Source organism: Muscardinus avellanarius, assembly GCF_963383645.1.
Source record: "Muscardinus avellanarius genome assembly, chromosome: 15".
Taxonomy (NCBI): Eukaryota; Metazoa; Chordata; class Mammalia; order Rodentia; family Gliridae; genus Muscardinus; species Muscardinus avellanarius.
The window spans coordinates 60491888-60513834 of NC_137801.1; the positions used below are offsets into that span (position 1 = coordinate 60491888).

At 46.7% G+C, this 21947-nt stretch overlaps 1 protein-coding gene across 1 annotated transcript in view; it reads right to left on the reverse strand.

Annotated features, from left to right (window-relative positions):
- SPRED2 (sprouty related EVH1 domain containing 2) overlaps positions 1 to 21947 on the reverse strand; it is a gene marked incomplete at both ends in the record, with an annotated part of 121296 nt that overhangs the window by 37917 nt on the left and 61432 nt on the right. The window contains 4 exons of the mRNA XM_080711378.1: positions 3812 to 3989; positions 7872 to 8139; positions 9378 to 9399; positions 9853 to 9924. Of these exons, the coding sequence (XP_080567504.1) occupies positions 3812 to 3989; positions 7872 to 8139; positions 9378 to 9399; positions 9853 to 9924 (540 nt within the window). The remainder of the gene's footprint in view (positions 1 to 3811; positions 3990 to 7871; positions 8140 to 9377; positions 9400 to 9852; positions 9925 to 21947) is intronic.

The following is a 21947-nucleotide window of genomic DNA, read 5'->3' on the forward strand; positions in this document are numbered from 1 at the left end:
CCTGTTTCACAATAAAAATTAAATAGGGCTGGGGGTGTAGTTCAGAGGTAGGATGGCCCTGGGTTCAATCTCCAGTACCACAAAAATAAAATAAAATCTTGCTAAATTGCCTTTCAAAGATCCTTGCCAGCTCTAATTCCTACCAAAAGTGACCAGAGAATCTCAATAAACGAAACCAAGGCAGGATTGGTACAATCAACTCTAGATTTTGTGATCTATCTTTGTAAGGAAGTTTATCACACAATTTCTTTAAACAGTAAACAAACTCTATCTAAAATAAGATTTAACTCAGAAAGTGTGTGTGTGTGTGTGTGTGTGTGTGTGTGTGTCTGTGTATGTGTGTGTGACACTGAGGATTGAACCCAGGGGCATTCTACTTCTGAGCTACACTCCCAGCCCTATTTTTTATTCTTTATTTTGAAACAGGGCCTCCCTAAGTTGCAAAGAGCCTCCCTAAGTAGCGGAGGCTGGCCTCGAACCTGTGACCTTCCTGTCTCAGCCTCCATGCCCAGCTAGGAGGCACCACCATGCCCGGCTAGAAAGTTTCAATTTATGTACACTGTCTTGGAAAAGCTTTATTGTCCCCAACTTCCAAAATGATCCGGTTATTTGTGAATGGGAGAATATAAAATACATGTTTCTTTTCCCATGGTAATAATGACAGTTAAGCCCACAAGTCCCAATATGTAACTAAAAACAAACAAAATAAAACTCCACAACACCCTGAAATTCAGAACTGATGTTGGAACAACTACTACTTATACAACTTCTATCAGAAAGAGCACTCTACCCCTGAGCTATCCCAAAGCCCAGAAAATCCCTCCCTCCCTTCCTTCCTTCCTTCCTTCCTTCCTTCCTTCCTTCCTTCCTTCCTTCCTTCTTTCCTTCTTTTTTTTGGGTCTGGGGATGGAACCCGGGGGCATTTGACCTCTGGGCTACGCCCCCTGCCCTATTTTTTATTTTTGATTTTGAAACAGGGCCTCACTAAGTTGCGGAGGGCCTTATTGAGTAGCTGAGGCTGTCCGCGAACCACAATCCTCCAGGTCTCAGCCTCCCGAATGCTGGGATTACAAGCGTGCGCCACCACACCTGGCTCTCTTTCTTTTTAAATGGTACTAGGGATCGAACCCAGGAGTGTTCTACCTCCAAGCTCCATACACTTCCAGGCCTTTTTATGTTTTTACTTTATTTTTTGCTTTGTGACAGGATCTGGCTAGGTTGCTAAGAGTCTTTCTTTGCTGCTGAGGCTGGCGTTGAACTGGCATTCTTCCTGTCTCAGCCTGGGAATTTTCCTGTCTCAGCCTCCCAAGTCCTGGGATCACAGGTGTTTGCCACCACATCCAGCCCCAGAGCATTTCTAAAGGGAAAAACAAATGAGACGCTGGCTACCAAACTCTGAGCACAGCTAGATGAAAAATAAAAATACGTACAAGGGGGAAACAACATCAAAGGGTTGTGTGTGTTGTGACTCTGGTTCAGTTTTGGGGTCAACATGACTGGATATCAAATACTGAGTCCAGGTCCCCAAAATAAATCACCAAGAACGAGAAATATTTGTGAATCCTAATTTCTTAAATTATAACTCTACAGTTGCTATTAGCATACAATAACTCAACCAAAGGGCAAGCATTGTACTTAGCACTGGTAAGCGCTAGAGAAACAATAGTTATTTCACTTGTTGGTACCGTGGTTACACTGCCTTTATTGCAAAAATCTCATATAAGAATGTTTCAATCATCTGAGCAGTACCTAGAGAGCTTCCTGAGTAGATACTTCTTAAAATTAGCTGTGTCCCCCCCTTTGACTTTTCGGAAATGAGCCAAGTGTAAAAAAGGAATTTCTGCTAATTCATTTGTGACACTGATACATTGTTCTGTATTATCTATTTTATAAGTATTTATTTACTTATTTGTGGTACTGGGGATGGAACCCAGGGGCATTCTTCCTCTAAGCCTACACTCCCTGCCCTATTTTTTTTTTTTTTGGTGGTACTGGGGTTCCTGGAAGTCCTTCTACCTCCGGTGTACACTCCCAGACCTATTTTTACATTTTTATTTGGAAACAGGGTCTCATAAGCCAGCGCGCATGGCTGGCTTCGAACCTGCGCGATCCTCCTGTCTCTGCCTCCCAAGCGCGGGGATCACAAGCGTGCGCCACCACGCCCGGCTCCTGCCCTGTTTTTTTATTCTTTATTTTCAAACAGTCTCACTAAGTCGTGGAGGGCCTCACTAAGTAGCTGAGGATGTCTGCAAACCACCATCCTCCAGTCTCTGCTTCCTGAATGCTGGGATTACAAGCGTGCGCCACCACGCCTGGCGTAACTTTTTTTTAAATGCTAAGAAAATCAAATCTACATGCGCAACACATAAAACTTAACGTACGCTGTTATAAAGGGTCTTGAATGTGACACTGACAGTCTTGGTGTGGACTGCATTCTCTCCGAGAGAGCCTGGCCCACTATGTACATCTGGGATCATCTGTTGGCTTCTGAATATATATATGTACACTCCATGAGCAAATACGGACAAGAGTAATCTTTCGTGTTTAGGACCACTAACTTAAAATAGACTTGTTTTTTTCTATATTCCTTCCTATCACAGACACCATCGTAACGAAGACCTGGACGTCCAAGTTCCTTCATGAGACTGTATGTAACCAACTATCAATCCTTCCACTCTTAGAAGATAACGATACTCTCAAGGATTTATTTATATATAAGCATGCTCAATTATTTTTAGACATGTGAGACCACTGCTTTTTTGTTAAGTTTCTTTTTCTGAACATGTTTTACTGGTTACTTAGGAATAAAAGCTATGGTGCCTTGTAGATAAACAGATTTATTTATTTTGGGTCCTAGGGACTAAACCCAGGGCCATTCTACTTCTGTGCTACACTCTCAGATGATTTTAGTTTTTATGTATTTATTTGTTTAGGTACTGAGGGTTGAACACAGGGACATTCTACCTTTGAGTTACACCCCGGCCCTACTTCATAATTTATTTTGAAACAGGATCTCACTAAGTTTCAGGGGGGTCTTGGTGAGTTCTTGAGGCCGGCCTGGAACCCGTGATCCTCCTGTCTTACCCTCCCAAGTCCTGGGATTATAGGTTGCACAACCACGCCTGGGGATAAATGCTTATTTAGAAGGACACAAATGGCAGATAAAATTCTCTGCCTTTGTACTGGACCTTCTACCATCCAAACTTCAACGGCAAGATCCACGAGAAAACTCTTGTGCTGTGTGTGTGCGCGTGTGTGTGTGTGTGTAATACTAGGGATTGAATCCAGGGGCACTGCACCTTCAAGTTACATCCCCTAGCCCAATTTTATTTTATTTAATTTTTTGAAACATAGTCTCACTGGGTTGCTGAGAGTCTCACTACTTGATGAGGCTGTCCTTAAACTTGAGATCCTCCTGTCTCAGCCTCCTCAGTACTGGGATTACAAGTATGTGCCGCCATACCTGGCCAAACCCTACATTTTTAAAACTCTGGCTTCACAGTTAAGTATGATTATTTGAGTCATAATAATAAAGGACTTTTGTTTTGAATACCTCATTGCAAGGACAGAAAGCAGTCTTGATTAATCAAAGATGCAAACAAGACAGCTAAATATACTTCTAAGTATCTGAGCTACATAGTGTGTGGTCAACAGCTGGAAAGGGAAGGTTATGTTTTAAAATTTGGCACCAGCTCCAGAGTGGGGGCTTTTGAAGTTTTTGCAAGAGTTTGAAGCCAGAGAAGAGTTTTTTTTTTAACGCAAAGAAAGTGGACATTGCTATTTAACCAGCGAGTCGTGCGTCTGCTATTACCAGTTTGTCTTTCTGTCGTTCACCATGGATGAGAAAGCCGCTTCGTCCATTGCCTTCAGGGTGCAGGACCTTACAGACCCCGACGCGGCTGATCCCGCCTCCTTCCTGTGGGAACCATCCCCCGCTGGAGTCATCTCTGGTCATAACCACAGCCTTGACACGCACAATATAGCTGTCACTAAAACGACAACAAGGAGAACGGGGCATGACAACGGTCTGGTAGCTGCAGAACATGTTTCTCCACGTAAGATGACCACCGGCCAGCATTCCCTGGACTGGTCGACAGAGAATCTATGCCTGGCAGGAACCTTGAGGGGCAGCCCGTCTCAAAGATCTCTTAGGGGAAAAAACCCAACAGGTAAACTCAATATAGTTAAAAAGATACCTAGTAATAAAAAAGATACTTGCGTCTTTGAAGAAATATGCATGCATAATGTCCTCCAGTTTCTGGGTATTAAAAATTAACTAATAGACAACAAATGAGCCGATCTTAATAATTTGTTATCTGTGAGTTGGGAAGATAAACCCATTAACTTAAGTGGGTAGTTATCCTAAACTTAGTTTACAATGAAATACCAAATCTTATTAATACTTTAATGAAGGTAATAATCTTATTTAGCATAAGATAATCTACTTTTCAAATCACAAATTCCCCATAAGATGATTTTTATAGGCAGGAATATATTTTAATTCAAATACCTTCACACATTTGCAGCCTCCTATTTGTGTTTATTTTTTCCAACCCAAAACTCGAGTTTCGCAATAAGCCACTTTGCACCCTTGCCAAAAATCCTTTCTCCCCCAGAGACCAGCGCTAGCTTCTTTTCAGTCTTCTTCATTGCTTTGGGGGGAAATTAACTTTGGGTTTTCAGCAAGGCCATTAAGTTCTCAGTTGACATTTTCTTGCTTTGGGTAGAATTTGTGTTTTACCCATTCAAATGTATATTCATGTGCCCTGCCAGATTCTAAGACAACCTCTTGTCTCTCGCGCCCACAATCTGCCAGACACTCAGGGCCAGTCCCCCTGCTGCACATCCTGTCCACCCAACGGCGAAGCCACCCAGATTTCCCGTGACCTCCAGTGGCTCTGACTCCACCATGACCCAACATCCTCCCAACCTGGGTCCCCAGGACTCAAGGCCCAACAGCCCCTAACTTCCTCATCTTCTCCTGGCCCATTCCTTTGGTTTTTAAAAATGATGGTAAGAGCGGGGCGTGGTGGTGCACGCTTGTAATCTCAGCATACGGGAGGCTGAAACCCGGAGGATCGTGGTTCGCGGACGGCCTCAGCTACTTAGTGAGGCCCTCTGCAACTCAGTGAGACCCGGTTTCAAAATAAAGAATAAAAAATAGGGCAGGGGGTGTAGCTTGGAGGTCATTTGTCCCTGGGTTCCATCCCCAGACCCGCAAAAAAAAAAAAAAAAAAGTTATGGTAAGAGCCGGGCACACTTGTAATTCCAGTACTTGGGAGGCAGAGACAGGAGTACTTGGGAGGCAGAGACAGGTTTGAGCCAGCCTCAGCAACTTAATAAGACCCTGTTTCAAAAAAAAAAAAAAAAAAATCAGGCTGAAGATACAGCTTGGAGGTAGAACGCTCTGGGTTCACTCCCCACCCTCTCCCCAAAGCACATTTTAGGTGTTGACATCAGTGACACTCAGCATATTCACATCCACCTCCAGAGCCTTTTCAGTATCCCAAAATAATCTCTGTACCCATCAAACACCAACTCCACTGTCTCCTCCCTGCACACCTCAGTCCTGGCCACCACCCTGAGCTTTCTGTCCCTGTGAATCTGCCTGTTCTGGTAACTTTGAAAATGTTTCTTTTGCTCTTTTTGGTACTGGGTCCTGGAGATTGAACCTAGAGGCATTCGAATTCCAAGTTATTTTTTCTATTTTTTTGTTTTGTTTTGAAACAGGGTCTCACTAGGCTGCTAGGAGTCTTACTACATTGCTGAGATTGGCCTCAAACCTCAATCCTCCTGTCTCAGCTTCCCATGAACTAGTACTATAGGTGTGTACCACTGCACCGCCCCTCACTTTACTTTTCTTTTCTTTTCTCCTCTCCCCTCCCTCTCCCTCTCCTCTCTTCCCCTCCCCTCCCTCCCTCCTTTTCTTTCTTTTCTTTCTTTTTTCACAGTACTGGGGATGGAACCCAGGGACATTCTATCTCTGAGCTACACCCCTGGTCCTATTTTTTAGTCTATTTATTTATTTATTTTTGTGGTACTGGGGTTCCTGGAAGCCCTTCTACCTCCTGGCTACACTCCCAGACCTATTTTATATTTTTATTTGGAAACAGGGTCTCCTAAGCCAGCGCGCGCGGCTGGCTTCGAACCTGCGCGATCCTCCTGTCTCTGCCTCCCAAATGCTGGGATTACAAGCGTGCGCCACCACGCCCGGCTCCCCCCCCCCCCCCCACTTTCTTAACCTACATAAAGTAGAAGGTGCTTCTGTAGGATCCACGAAGCCTAGACGCGGGGCAGGGACTTCCGTTGCGGGCTCTTCACCCTCCCTCCCTTCCTCAGAAGCTCAGACACTGGACCATGCCATCCTCAGTCTTCTACAGCTCCGGGTCACCCTTGGCCCCCAGACCCCTGAAGAGGTGAGCAGCCAGGCTCACTCTCCCTCCACCTCTCTGCCATGATCGCCGCCATAATACTTGGTCATTTCATTACTGATTCTGAGCATCCTTCTGATTTCTTGGCCTTTTAAGTTAATGGTGTGTGTGTGTGTGTGTGTGTGTGTTGTTGTTGTTGTTGTTGTTGTTGTTGTTGTTGTTGAATCCAGGGAGATTCTACCTTGGAGCTATACCTCCAACCCCCTTTTATTCTGAAACAGGGCCTCACTAAGTTGCAGAAGCTGGCCACGAACCTGCGATCCTCTGGCCTCAGCCTCCCAGGTACTGGGATTACAAGTGTGCGCCACCACAGCTGGCTCACTGGGACTTTCTCCCTCTAGTGCCTTTGTTTTGCACCCAACCACAGAACCCCATGCGCAGGCCAACCCTTGACCTTATTCCCAACAGCTGCACCACCTCCAAACCTCAACTGTCAGCATCTTTAGCCAGGCATGGTGGCGCATTCCTATAATCCCAGTACTTGAGAAGCTGAGACAGGAGGATCACAGTTTTGAGCACAGTCTCAGCAACTTAGTGAGACTCTCAATAACCTAGGGAGACCATCAACAATTTAACAAGACTCCATCTCAAAATAAAAAAATAAAGCCAGGCGTGGTGACACACACTTGTAATCCTAGTACTTGGGAGACTGAGACAGGAGGATCTCAGATTCAAGGACAGCCTCAGCAATTTAGTTGAGCCCAGAGGATCTCAGCACCCTAAGTGAGACCCTGTTTCCAATTAAGAAATGAAATTGGCCTAGGGTTTAGCTCAGAGACAGAATGCCTCTGGGCTCAAGTCTCAATACCACAAAAATAAAGGAAAAATAAGTAAATAAAGGCTAGGGGTATAGCTTGAAGTTAGAATGTGTCTGGATTTAATCCTAGGTACGAGAGAGAGAGAGAGAGAGAGAGAGAGAGAGAGAGAGAGAGAGAGAGAGAGAGAGAGGTCCTGCTTCCCAACCATTACCTCCTTACTCTGTACCTCCTCCCTCCAGACTCCAACTACCACTGACTCATGTTCTGAGCCATGGCTGCCTTCCCTCTGCTTTCCACAGAGGCAGCAGGTCCTCACTTTGCTTCTCTACCCAACACGAGCCCCAGGGTCTACAGTGATCCAATATTCCTCTGCACACACCCTGCTTTTAACTGCCTGGCACAACCAACCTTGCTGAGTTCCCCCACCTCTCTACTCCCTTCCACACCCAGGCTGCTGGCCGCGGCGGGGTGGAAATCCCATTCTGCTGCTCACAGACCTTGTTTTAAAGTCCTAACGATTAACCCCCAGTGAATCCTCTGGTGCCACCTGCATGATGCTACATCTGCTCAGTCTGTCCCCAGCACTGCCAAACGCTCGCTCTCAGAAGAGGGACGAGCTTGCTTTTGTTTCACTGAGAAACTAGACGCCATCAGAAGAGACCCACACCTTCATGCCTCTCACCCTGAACCAGTCATCTCTGCCTCTCTCCTCCTGCAGTTGTGGCCGGCCTGGCCGGGCAGGCTCCTCCCGCAAACACCTGCTCGGCTGACGGTGTCCGCAATCGTATTCCCATCCCGGCCCTGCAAGCCAGTGCCCGTGTGATTTCCCTGCTTGGGCATCTCATGGATCAGACTGAACACCAACACGGCCCCACACATCTGGTTCTCCTTTCCAGATAGATCCAGAAGCCACTTTCCCACCTCCATCAACACAGAGCCATCGCTCTCCACTGGGATCACGGCAGTGGCCTCCCAACTGGCACTTCCTCCATGCGTGCATGTCCTTTTCCAGAAACTGATTAGACGGTGACATACTCAAACCCTCCAGCAGCTTCCGAGCACGGTGCGCCCTTGCCTCCGCCTCTCCCTGCCTGTCCACGTCTGCCCGCGGCCTCCTGGATGGGCCTCCACATGAAGCCCATTCCTGCTGCGGGGCCCCGGCACTTGCTCTCTGTCTCTTCCACTTAAAACCTCATTTCTACCTTTCCAGTGTTCAGCTCATCCCCTCATTTCACTCAGTCTCTGCCCATTGTTATTTCATTAGAGAAGAAGCCCCACACTGTTCTAATAAAGCAGCACCCTCCCCCTCTTGGTCTTCTCATCCAGCCTGCTCTGTAGTATCTCATTTTTCTCCTGCTGGGATGCAAACTGCCTATGAGCAAGGACTTTGCTCTTCTAGTTTAATGAGGTGACCCCAGAGCCCAGAGTGGGACCTGGCATGCTGCTAGATTACGGAATGAATGGCTTAGACACAATATGAGCCTGGCTTAAGAAACGTATCTGTAGCTAGCAGAGTCCCTATAAAAATACAAAGTGTTCAGTACTCGAGTGCTTATGAACCATAAGGAAAGCCATGAAGATTTCCTTTTCTTTAACTGGGAAACTGAATTAAAAAAAATCACAAGGCTGCACAAGTAGAAGTACATGCAACAATTACACACGGCACATCTCAGGTCTGCAGGGATGTGCGCTGAGATCCCAGACACTAAGAACATGTGAGCCCGGCGGTGCTCACCTGTAATCCTAGCACTTGGGAGGCTGAGCTGGGAGGATTGCAGATTGGAGGTCAGCCTTGACAGTTTAGCAAGACCCTGTTTCAAAGTAAAAAAAAAAAAGTGCTGAGTTTGTAGCTCAGAGGTAGAATGCCCTGGATTTGATCCCCAGAACCACTAAATCTAACCAAACCAAACACCCCACTGTTTATTTCCAGATTATAAGGACCACTCCTTTGGACTTTGCCGGCATGCTATGGCATCCTCCTTCCTGACTCCATCCTCCTGGCCGGTGCCTTCCCAGAGCACAGACTCCTGCGCTGGCGGGGCGGGGCGGGCAGGAAGAACCCCCAGCGCCCATCTCCTGCATCCGGCACTACCTGGCTACTTAAGCCTGGCCTGGGATGAAGTGCCGAGCCCGGCGACTGGGGAATCCAGCTGCGTGGTGGCCGCCGGACTTCCCATCTGTGGCTTACTGACATCACTCAGGCACCTCGCCTGCCCAGAGCAGAGAGGACAAGGAGCTCTACTGCTGAAAGGTAGAGCAGAGGAACACTCCCTTCCCGCCTCCCCTCCCCCTCTTTCTGGAAAGAATTAAACAACATCTGTTTAAAACAGATGCAGGGGTTTGTTGGGTGGGGGATGGGACAGGAAGGGCGAGGAGACATTCTTTGCTTTTTTTTTGGTACCAGGAATGAAATCCAGAGGCATTCTATCTCTGACCCTTATTTGAAACAGGGTCTGCAAACCTCCTATATCTCAGCCTCCCTGGAATTACAGGTCACCGTCAGATTCTTTTTAAAAATCTGTGCTAGGAAAATGCCACCGGGTGCCTTAGAAACATTTTCAAAACATGCCACCATTGTCATAAAACTTCTGACCCTGGCAGCTGGGCACACAGTGCGCTGGCAAGGACCTGGTGGGGCTTCAGATGTGGGCCCGGACACTAACCGAATGGGGCCCAAGCCTGGACGGGGGCAGAGCCACCCAGACAAACAGCGTCACCCGCAAGAGCACCCACCACTGGGCAAGAGCGGTCTTCAGCTGGGTTATGAGTGACACTGGCTGGCCCAGAGCTCTTCCACGTCAGGAAAAAGCTTTATGTTCCCAACGTCAATGTGCCTGTCCCTCGACCACTCTAGTAGGCGCACGAGGCGGCAATGAGCGATGGCAGAGTAGGCAGGCAGAGAAGGGACCACTTCAATCCCAGCTAGCGCCGCAGATGAAGTCTGAGACCTCAGCATACATGTTCCGAGGTTTCTCCAGATTTGAAGAAGGCCACGTCATAAAAGTAAACAAAGGAGCTGCAAGAGTCTGTGCGCACACAGTAAAGAAAGCACGCTTCAGCCGGGCGCGGTGGCGCGCGCTTGTCATCCCCGCGCCTGGGAGGCGGAGACAGGAGGATCGCGCTGGTTCGGAGCCAGCCTCGCTGGCTTAAGAGACCCTGTTTCCAAATAAAAAGTATAAAACGGGTCTGGGAGTGTAGCCCGGAGGTAGAAGGGCTTCCAGGAACCCCAGTACCACCAGAAAAAAGAAAAGAAAAAAGAAAAAGAAAAGAAAAGAAAAAAAAGAAGAAAGCATACTTCAAGCCCGGGGTAGAGGCATACACCCGGTGCTTGGGAGGCTGAGACAGGAGGACTGTGGGTTCAAAGGCTCTCACCAACCTAGTGGGATCCTGTTTCAGAAATAAAAATAATGCCGGACTGGGGTATAGCTTGGAAGTAGAATACCCTGGGCTCAATCTCCAGCAACACACACACACACACACACACACACACACACACACACACACGTGTGGTGGTGCTTGCCTGTAATTCCAATAATATGTGGGAGGCTGAGATAGGAGGATTACAGGTTCAGGGTCAGCTTCAACCATTTAATCAGGACCTCCACAATTTAGTGAGATTGTTTCAAAATAAAAAAAATGGGGTTGAGGGTGTAGCTCAGAGTTTGAGTGTCTCTGGGTTTGACTGTCTGTCACACACACACACACACACACACACACACACACACACACACACACACTTTCTGGGCTTCAGTTTCTTCTTCTGCAAGATAAAGACAGGATCTACCCTGCTGCTTAAAGGCAATGATAACGGCCAAGTGCCAGGGCCAGAGAAGCCAGATGAGTGGCAGCCATCATTATTTTTGCTGAAAGGCTGGCATTGATGGCAAAAACAGATCCTTTACCCCCACGCCCCACCTCCACTGAGGAGTCAGTTCACAGACCCGCCTCGGCTGTCAGAGTGCGGGGCGGGGCGCTGCGCAGGGAACTGGGGCTCCTGCATCTCTCAGCACGGGTCGGTTTCAGAAAGACCAAGCGTGACGGCATGAGGCAGGCAGGGCCCCTGGAGAGGACGGCGATCTGTAGGCCGCGGAGAGCTGGCCCTGGGAGGCTGCCCGCCCTTCCAGGGAGGCAGATCTGAACTTTTACACCCCTATAAATTCCTCCCCACCCCTACCTCATCACCAGTCCTTATCTGATTACGAGGCTTCTTTATCTCTCCATTATGCTAAACTCACTTCCTTCCAGCCTTCCTTCCGCTCTTCCCCACTTTACCAGACCCTGGGGGGGGATCAGCCCAGATCCCAGCCTCTCCGGCCCAATGCCCAGACAGCACTGAGCCAAACGTCACCAGCTTCTCCAGGTGCCTTGTTTGAATCACATCCCTGCGCCCCGGTCTTTCTTGTCCTATAGATTTATGAAGGTTCTTAGGTTACATCGAATCACACACACATATGTAGATGACATGAGTGTGCAAAATATATGTGGATATGATATATACATATCTACACATAAAAATATATCTAGTGATCTCTGGAGAATGAATCAATAAAATGTTTCGGCAGAATCAAATGCATCGAGAAGCCAAAGGTATAAGTCATAGTCTATTTATTAGGTCCGGTGGCGTTTTTGTGAGTGTCCACTGTCGTGGTGGGGCACTCCTGCATTCTCAGTCCTTGGGAGGCTAAGACCAGAGGATCGCAAGTTTGAGGCCTGTCTAAACAACTTAGCGAGACCCCCAGCAACTTAGCAAGAACCTGTTTCAAAATAAATAAAATAGGGCTAGAGGGCCGGACGTGGTGGCGCACGCTTGTAATCCCCGCGCTTGGGAGGCAGAGACAGGAGGATCGCGCAGGTTTGAAGCCAGCCGCCCTGGCTTACGAGACCCTGTTTCCAAATAAAAAATTATAAAGTAGGTCTTGGGGTTTAGCCCAGAGGTAGAAGGGTTTCCAGGAACCCCAATACCACACACACACACACACACACACACACACAACACTAGGGCTGGAGGGCAGGTCTGAGGTAGAATCCCCAGTACCAAAAAAAGTGGATTGCCCTGGTATATGTATATATAAATAAATGTATATATTCTGAACTTGATGGGCAACAAAAGTTATACAGAATGTGGTTTTATGCAGGGCGCTAAGAGAGTCTGCTCTGCAGTTTCCCTCACTAGAGGCAGAAGACTGGCTCTGCAAGCCTAATGCCACAGGAAATAGGGCCTTTATATTAGTTGCCGAAATGTGGACTGTTTGTGTGGTCAGGGTAAGTCACGACAGCAAACTGTTAAGAAGAGCTCACTAATTCCTGAGGGAGAGGGACTCATTTGCAAAGATGCCATTTCTGACAGTGGGCCGGCCTGGGGAAAACACCGACTCTCTCTTCAACACCAAGAAGTGGGCGCTGTGAAGCAGAAAAGACACTTTCTGAGCAGTAAATATTTGTTTCATAAAAAGAATTGGTGTGCACATTATCAGAGTTAGGGAAGGCTTAAGAAAAAGGCTTCCCAGCCAAGCGTGGTGGTTTACGCCTGTAATCCCAGTGCTTGGGAAGCTAAGACAGGAGGATCACAGGTTTGAGGTCAGCCTCAGCAACTTGGTGAGGCCCTCAGCAACTGAGTTAAGACCCTGTTTCAAAATAAAGAAATAAAAAGGGCCGGGGTGTAGCTCAGAAGTAAACTGCTCCTGGGTTCAATGCCTGGTACAAAGCAAACAACTCAAAAGTGAAATTATAGTCGGAGAGTCAGTATCTGCTAGGAAAGAGCCGATGTACTAGATCAGGTGACCTTAGTCACCTGAGTCTGAACCCGCGATGCCAGGGCGAGATGCTAGTGACCACACTGCCAGGAGGAGGGAGCCGGCCCTTAGGCCGCCGCACCGCGTCCCTGCCCTGCCCAGATGCCGTGACTAATCCTGCCCCTGCAGAGCACCCCTGCCCCCAAAGGTTACACCACCACTCTGGTATGTTTTATCTGCACGATCAGTTTAGGGTGTTTTTTAATCATACGAAATGAGTTTTCAGGAACAGAACCCCAAGATATAACATGGTACCTAAAAGACATGTGCCAGGCCTCTGCTTTCCAATGAACTGGGGACCTAACCTTTATCCAGGAACCAATCAGCCTAGGAGCCCAGGGGCCTGCTTCCGTGTGAGAATCCTGAGCCCTCTAGGGTACCACTAGCTTTTCTTCCTTCACTCTGTATTGGGCTCTGAATCGGTGAACAAAGCCACAGAAAACTTGTGCCACAAGCCGAAGTTCTGCTGTTCCCAGGGTCAGTAGGGTCCTCTGTGCCCAAGGCTGACCGTGGAGGGGGAGGTAAGGGCGTGACCATCCTCATCCTCACAGGCCTTGGATAAGCCCAGCATCTTTGCTGTTGATGCTACTTAGTTACCCTAGTTACAAGGAGCATATAAATAAAACTACTCACCCACACACCACTCCCCATGCAAACAGAGGGCCATGTTCTCTGTTATCACAAACGACACTGGTAGCAATTGATATTTGAAATATGAATGATTATTAAACTTAGTTATTTACAAATCATTCATATTTATTCTGTCCCTCTCTCTCTTATACTAGAGATTGAACCCCAGGGACATTCTACCTCCAACCTATATCCCCAGCCCTTTTTTATTTTGAAACAGGGCCTTGCTAAAGTTGCTGAGGCTGGCCCTGAACCTGTGATCCTCCTGTCTCAGCCTCTGAAGTGCTGGGTTACAGGCATGAGCCACCATACCCGGTTATAAATCTTCTTTAGAACTAATCTTGGTAAGTCAAAGTTTATTAGGCACGAGCCTCTAGTATTTAAAATTTCCCATGGAAATTTCAATACAAGACAGGCATGGAGGTATGTGCTTGCGATCCCAGTACTTGGGAGAACTGTAGGTTCGAAACCAGTCTCTACAACTTAAAGAGTTACCCTTGGCAACTCATCAAGACCCTGTTTTTATTTATTTATTTATTTATTTATTTATTTATTCATTTATTTATTTATTTTTAAAGAATTGGGGATTGAACCTGGGGCATTCTATCTCTGAGCTACACTCCTAACCCCAGCTTTATTCTTTACTTTGAGACAGGGCCTCACATGTGCTGAGGCTGGCTGCAAACCTGTGATCGTCCTGTCTCAGCTTCCCAAGTACTGGGATTACAAGGGTATGCCACCACACCTGGCTGAGACCCTGTTTTAATAGAATAAAATAGAACTGGAGATATAGCTCAGAGGTAGAAGGTCCCTGAATTCAATCTCCAGTTACACATGTGCATATAAATTTATACACAAAAATACTTAAAAAAAAAAGAAAAAAACCCTGCATCGGGCGTAATAATCCCAGGACTTGGGAGGCTGAGACGGGGATCACAGGTTCGAGAAAATTTCCACAACTTAGTGAGGCTCTCAGCAACCCAGTGAGACCCTATTTCCAAATAAGAAATAATATGGAGTGGTGGGAGTATCTTGGAGGTAGAGTGCCTCTGGGTTCAATCCCCAGTACCAAAACAAAGGAACAAACACATCTGAATGCCGTGTCTTGCTTACCACAGTGCTGATTTAGCATGCTATGTGCCTGTATAACACTTCCCTTTCAATCACAGTTCACCACATTCATATTTTCCAGTCTTGGAGCGCTGCTGCACACCTGCAGGCTGCACACTCTAACACGGCCAACCCTGCCCCGCAGGCGTCCTTGGGAGTGGAATGGACACTGGGCCAGTCCTCCCCAGGTGAGGCCAGGGTGCCTGTCACCAGTTTGGTCTCTCTCTGCTGCAGTGTCCTGTGACCCATAATGGCCAAGAAAAGGAAATGAAGCCGAGACACAATGGAACAAAGACCAGGGCTGGAAGTCAACCGTGAGCTTTCCAGAGGCTTAAGCGGCTTTGCAGGAAATCGTTAGAGAAGTACCGGCAGACAATCGGGACCCTCCAACATCGCCGCAGCCTGGGAGTGCTGCGCTGACACTGCAGCAGGCTGGGGGACACTGCGGTGGCTCCCAGCAGCCCCCGCACAGAGCCCCAGTCCTAGGGACCCACGGACTGAATACGGGTGAGATGCCCCGGCAGGCGGTGCGCAGGCGCTGGGAACCGCTGAAGATGCCGCTGGCTGCCTTACTTTTTAACAAGGTTTGTGAAGTTTCATTAGACTCAGTCTACTGTGCTGTGTTTAGAACACAGTGGTTAATTTCTCCCCTAAGGTATATACCTCCTGCAGCCTCAACAAACATAAACCCCACACAGGAGAAAAAAAATCTGGCTGGATTCTACCCACACTGTTGGCTTTCTCTCCTTCCTTCTTTCCTTCTTTTTCTTTTTCCCTCCCTCCCTTTTTCTTTTGATACTGTGGGTTATACCCAGATTGAACCTCCAAGTTATACCCTTAACCTCCTTTTCTTTTTTTTTTTTTTTCTCCCCAGTATTGGGGATGGAACCCAGGGGCGTTCTACCTCTGAGCTACGCCGCCAGCCCTATTTTTTATTCTTTATTTTGAAACAGGGTCTCACTGAGTTGCAAAGGGCCTCACTAAATAGTAGCTAAGGCTGTCTGCCAACCACGATCCTCCTGTCTCAGCCTCCCAAATGCTGGGATTACAAGCATGCACCACCACGCCTGGTCCCTAACCCCTTTTTAAAATTATTATTATTATTATTTTTTGAAATAGAGTCTCACAGGTTTGCCAAAAGTCTCACTAAGTTACTGAGGCTGTCCTCGAACCTACAACCTTCCTGCCTCAACCTCACAAGTGCATGTGCCACCATGTCCAGTTTACTTTTTTAGCATATCAAAAATGTTTTAAAGTCAGGTGTGATGGTGCACACTTGTAATTCCAATACTTAGAAGGCTGAGCTAAGAGAATCATAGGTTCAAAGCCAGCTTTGGCAACTTTGCAAGTCTCTCAGCAACCCAGTGAGACCCTGTTTCCAAGTAAGAAATAAAAAATCGGGCTAGGGGTGTGGCTTGGAGGTAGAATGCCTCTGGTTCAATCCCTAGTCCCTAGTTCAAAAAAAAAAAAAAAAAAAGTCTTAAGGGTCAGAGCTAGAGTTTTTTGGATTTTGCTTTGTTTTGAAATAACCAAACCCCTTCAGCCAACAATTAAATTCAGTACTTACATCCAAAACCCCATGAACATTACCCATCTAGGACCCACAGTCAGTGACAACCTGCAGCATCCGGGCTGATCTGTGAGATCACAGACAGGAGAGGCTTCAAACACCAGCAGTGAAGTGGTCACTGATGGAAATCTCAGCTTCCGCACCTGAAGAGGCAAGTTTTGGGGCTGTGTCTAAGGTAGGGTTTTAAGAGAGGGCTCTTTGGCCATTCTCCCTGTGGCAACGAAAAGTTTACTGCGCAGGCTCCTCTTATGAGTCATGAACCCTGCAGGAGAAAGGCCTGCGGGAGCTCAGCTCAAGCCCGAGAGACAGGCAGCTTCTTGACTGTGGTTCAAATATAGCAAGCAACCGCTTTCTTGAAATTTGAGTTCTTCACAACAGCCCACATCCTAACCTGGGGGACCAGGCAGCTGGAGATTCCTGGGTAGAGGCCTCCGAAATCCTAGGTGGGTTTCTTGGTGTCCTTATTCATCAGTACAGTGGGCAAATCAGTAGCAGGCTCTAGAACATATTTGCAATTATTTTTGGGTGAAAACTCTGGCTTCACATAATTAAATTCATACTATCCTCCAATAAGACTATATCTGGAGATTTTAAGGTGAATGTAATATAATTAGAAAAAACTTAAAAATTACAGTTCCATGCATTTTAATATTCCATGTTTAAAACATTATTTTTATTTATTTATTTATTTATTTATTTATTTATTTATTTATTTTTTGGGTGGTACCAGGGGTGGAACCCAGAGGCTTTCTACCTCCGGGCTGTACTCCCAGACCTATTTTATATTTTATTTGGAAACAGGGTCTCACTAGGTTGCTGAGAGCCTCACTAAGTAGCTGAGGCTGGCTTTGAACCTGTGCGATCCTCCTGCCTCAGCCTCCCAAGCGTGGGGATTACAAGTGTGCGCCACCACGCCCGGCTAAAACATTATTTTTAAAGAAAATACTTAGGTTCTTCCCTCTAGCAAATTCCCCACGCCAGACCCGGCTGCTCAATTGGCCTTGACTGCCTCATACTACCACAACCTTCTCTCCTACTATGCTCAGGTCCTACCTGCTCCAGGAAGCTATTAAAGAAAAAAGATAAAACAGGTACATATATATGTATTTTATTATAACGTTAAATTTATCATAGCATTCTATGCAGCTTTCTCTGAATGTTAACATAAACAGTTTTTTTTTTCTTTTTTTGTGGTGCTGGGAATTGAACCCAGCCAGGGGCATTCTACCTCTGAGCTATACACCCAGCCCGATTTTTTACTCTTTGAGACAGGGTTTCACTGAGTTGCGGAGGGCCTCACTAAGTAGCTGAGGCTGTCCGTGAACCAAGATCCTACTGTCTCAGCCTCCCAAATGCTGGGATTACAAGCGTGCTCCACAACGCCCGGCAACATGGACATTTTAAGGTCAGTTAAAGCACTTAAGAAAATTAGGGGAAGATTTTATCCTAATAGTTCGCTAACATTCCAGGCATCTATCGGAGATTATTCTGAGTTTTTGTCAAATATCATTAAAATGTGATCAGCTCTAACATGAGCGAAGTCATTCATTCATTCATTTTTGGTAAATTGAGCCCAGGAGCATCCTACCTCCAAGTTACACCTCTACCTCTTTTTATTTTGAGACAGGGTTTCGCTAAATTGCTCAGGCTGGCCTTTAACATGCAATCCTCCTGTCTCAGCCACCCAAGTACTGAGATCAAAGGACTGTGCCACTACACACGGCTGAGTAAAGTGCTTTAAAAAAACAATGGCCAGGTGTGGTGGTGCATGCTTGGAATCCCCGCGCTTGGGAGGCTGAGACAGGAGGATTGCACAAGTTCGAAGCCAGTCTCAGCTACCTAGTGAGGCTCTCAGCAACTTAGTGAGACCCTGTTTCCCAATAAAGTATAAAATAGGTCTGGGAGTATAGCCCGGAGGTAGAAAGCCTCTGGGTTCCACCCCCAGTACCACACACGAAAAATAAATAAAAATAAAAAAAAATAAACATACTTTACACAAACCAAAAAGAATGCATCCACTTCTCACAGACACGATAATCTGTCCCAAAGGGCTGAGGTTCCAGGCACTTAAAAGACAAAAAGTGGGAATGAAGGAGCCCGCCTAGGTGAGCCCCTGAAGTCTGAATTGAAGCTTATGATTCTGCTTTTATTGTCTAGGGTTCAGCAGAGCTCATAATTAATCAAGACCAAAAGATTACCAACTGGAACAAATAACCCACCCCTGAAAAATCCTTTTCTTTTTCTTCTACTTTTTACCCCCAAAGCAGTAATTTTCTTCAACTTTCCCCCACTTTACACATCCTCACGCAAGCGGCATTCACAATCCACATTTAGACCCAAAGGCCAGTTTATGGGAACGTTAGATCCCTGAACAAAATTAATTCTCACCACATGAAAGCAGACGCGTCATAGAAAAACTGGCACCGCAAGACACAAATGGCAAAGGGGGCTGCTTAGTTACTAATCTCCAATTCAGGGCTTCAGATTGTGGCACCTGGGCTTTCTCAGAATGCTTCTGCATTCTTCCTCATGATTGGAGAAAAGCAAAGTACTGAATGATCGTCACGCTGAAACGTTTAGTGAGAACACACTGCCACAGCTACTAGTTTTAAAGTAGAAACCCATAAGATGCTGGGAACAGTCTCGGAGAGTCTGGCCGCTCCTCTCCTCCTGGGAGCCTGACACCCCTCCCCGCCAGGCCCCAAACAAGCCCTGGTCAAAAGGTCAGGAAATTATTAAACTGTTAATACCAAATTCTAAACCTACAAAACCTTTTATAAGCCAGCCCTTCATAAGACCTGTTCTAAACAAAAGGAGGTGATAATTTACCCCACAGGAAGGAAGGAGAGTCCGCCGGCAGGAGGGTTTTTACAAGCCTCACGGTTTCTGTTCCCAGCAGATCCACTGACAGGGGCGCCCTTTCGTGAATTACTGACCCATTTTGTCGCTTTGCTGCCTGAAGACGATCACCTCCCTTACTGGAGATGGAAAGCTAAACACACACCTCATTCAGGTGGGGAGCAAAAGTGTACTGCAGCTTGGAAAGGGCCTTGTTCGAGGTCACTGACATTAGAAACAGAGGAAGGACTAAGATCTGTCTCTATAACTACCTCTACCTACATTTTTTTTTTTTAGTACTGGGGACTGAACCCAGAGGCATTCGACCTCCAAGCTACACCTTCGGCGTCCTTCTTATCTTCGGTCTTGCTAAGGCTGGTGAGTGTCTCCCTAAGTTAGTTGCTGAGGCTCGTTTTGAAGCTGTGATCCTCCTGTCTCAGCCTCCCAAATGCTGGGATTCCAGGTGTGCACCATCACGCCAGCAACCTACAGTCTTTTAATTAAAAAAGGGCTCTGTGTTGAGGGGAAGAGCCCTCAGAGGACCTGTGATTTGTGCTCTGGATGATGCAAAAGAAGATTCTCCTTGGTTTCTTAAGATTAACTGGACAAGCATCCAACCGTGAGGGAGTAAGAGGTAGGACTAATGGCGCTGGACAAAGGGATGGGGATGGGGCGGGGCGGGGCAGCATACCCATCCTGGCTGCTTCTCACCACCAGAGGCTTACTTACCCTCTGGTATAACCAGTGCCAGAGAGCAGGAGACCTGACCTGTCACCAGTCTCCTCTTCCATCCTGGTACACTCCCCTACTACTGCTGAGCCTCAGCTTCTGTGCATGCAAACTGAGGAGGAGGGGCCAACGCATTGCTTTTAAGGTTCCTTTTAAACTTTTTTGTTAAAAGGGGGGAAAAATGGTTCTATGGTCCTATCCCTGTGTCAGTGGACTCAGCAAACATGAGTCCATCTCACAAAGAAAGCCGGGGGAGTGAGAGGCTGAGACAGGAGACTGCAGGATTGAGGCCAGCCTCAGCAACTTGGCGAGACTCTCGGCGACCTAGTGAAACTTGGTTTCAAAATAAAAAAGTAGCCGGGCGTGGTGGCGCACGCTTGCGATCCCCGCGCTTGGGAGGCGGAGACAGGAGGATCGCGCAGGTTCGAAGCCAGCCCTGCTGGCTTAAGAGACCCTGTTTCCAAATAAAAATATAAAATAGGTCTGGGAATGTAGCCCGGAGGCAGAAGGGCTTCCAGGAATTCCAATGCCACCAAATAAATAAATAAATAAATAAATAAATAAATAAATAAGTAAAATAGGGCTGGGGTATAGCTTGGAGGTAGAATGCCCCTGGATTTGATCCCCAGCTAAATACACACACACACACACACACACACACACACACTCTGAAATATCCCACAAAAGCAGATCAGAGCCAGGAGCCAGAAGCCAGCCAGGCATGGTGGCACACACCTGTAATTCTAGTACTCGGGAGGCTGAGGCAGGAGGATTCAAGGTTGGAGGACAGTCTGTGTAATTTAGTAAGACTCTATCTCAAAAAATAAAAAGGGCTACAGAGGTAGCTGAGCGGTAGAATGCTCCTGGGTTCAATCCCCAGTACCAAGAAGGAAAAAAAAAGGCAGACCAGAAAACTTTCAGCAGTAAAACACAACTGAAAACATCTTTTGAGCAGAAAAAAACCCTTGAAACCACAAAGGCTTGTAACCACAACAAACTAAGAGGTAAATTCATGTGCCATTACAATTCTAAAGTTCCCAGGGTAAAACTGGCTTATCAAGGTATTTTGAAGCCAGGCACAGTGTACTTGGGAGACTGAGACAGGAGGATAGCAGGCCAGCTCTAGCAACTTCCCGAGATCTTCAGCAACTTGTGAGACCCTGTTTCAAAATTAAAAAATGGGCACGCACCATTAATCCTACTACCTGGGAGGCTCAGTCAGGAGGATCCGGTTGTTTGCAGCCAGCCTCAGCAACCTAGCAAGACCCTGTTTCAAAATATATACACATACATACATATACACATACAGGACGAGGGGTATAGCTGAGAGGTAGAATGCTCCTGGGCCCAACGCCCAGTGCCAACTAACTAACTAAATAAACAAACAAACAAATAAAATTCACAATAAACAAAATAAACAAATAAAAATAAATAAATAAATAAACAAATAAAATTGATTACGCTTGTAATCCTAGTACTTGGGAGGCTGAGACAGGAGGATTGAGGTTCAAGTAGCCTCAGCTACTTAAGTGAGACCTTCTGCAACTTAGTGAGACCCTGTTTCAAAATAAAGAACATAAAATAGGGCTGGGGGTAGAGCTCGGAGGTAGAGTGCCGCTGGTTTCCATCCTCAGTGCCATCAGCAACAACAACACTGGGCTGGGGGTGTAGCTCAGAAGCAGAACACTCCGAGGTTCAATCTCCAGCATAACAACAACAACACAAACAAACAAACACAACAGCAAAAAATGAGTATTTTGAAAAACCAAGAAAATAATGAAAATTGAATTGGAGTAAGTTTAATAAGATCATTCGTAAGTGAAACAGCAAAGTACAACCTAGTTATCTAAACTGGACTTATACATCCATGGATGTGAGATTCTCTTTAGCTTTATGGGAGAAAACCTCCAAGACCTGTTTCCGGAACAAATGCCGGCAAAGAGAGGAGGAGGGAGAGCCCCTCCCCGCAGCAGCTGGTCCTGCTTGTGTTTTCAGTAAGTCAGCATTGACCTTCACTGCAATCGCAGTGAAGGGAGAAAATGTTGGGCAAGGCAGTGAAGTCACCGCTAAACTTAAGAATGGAGAGAAA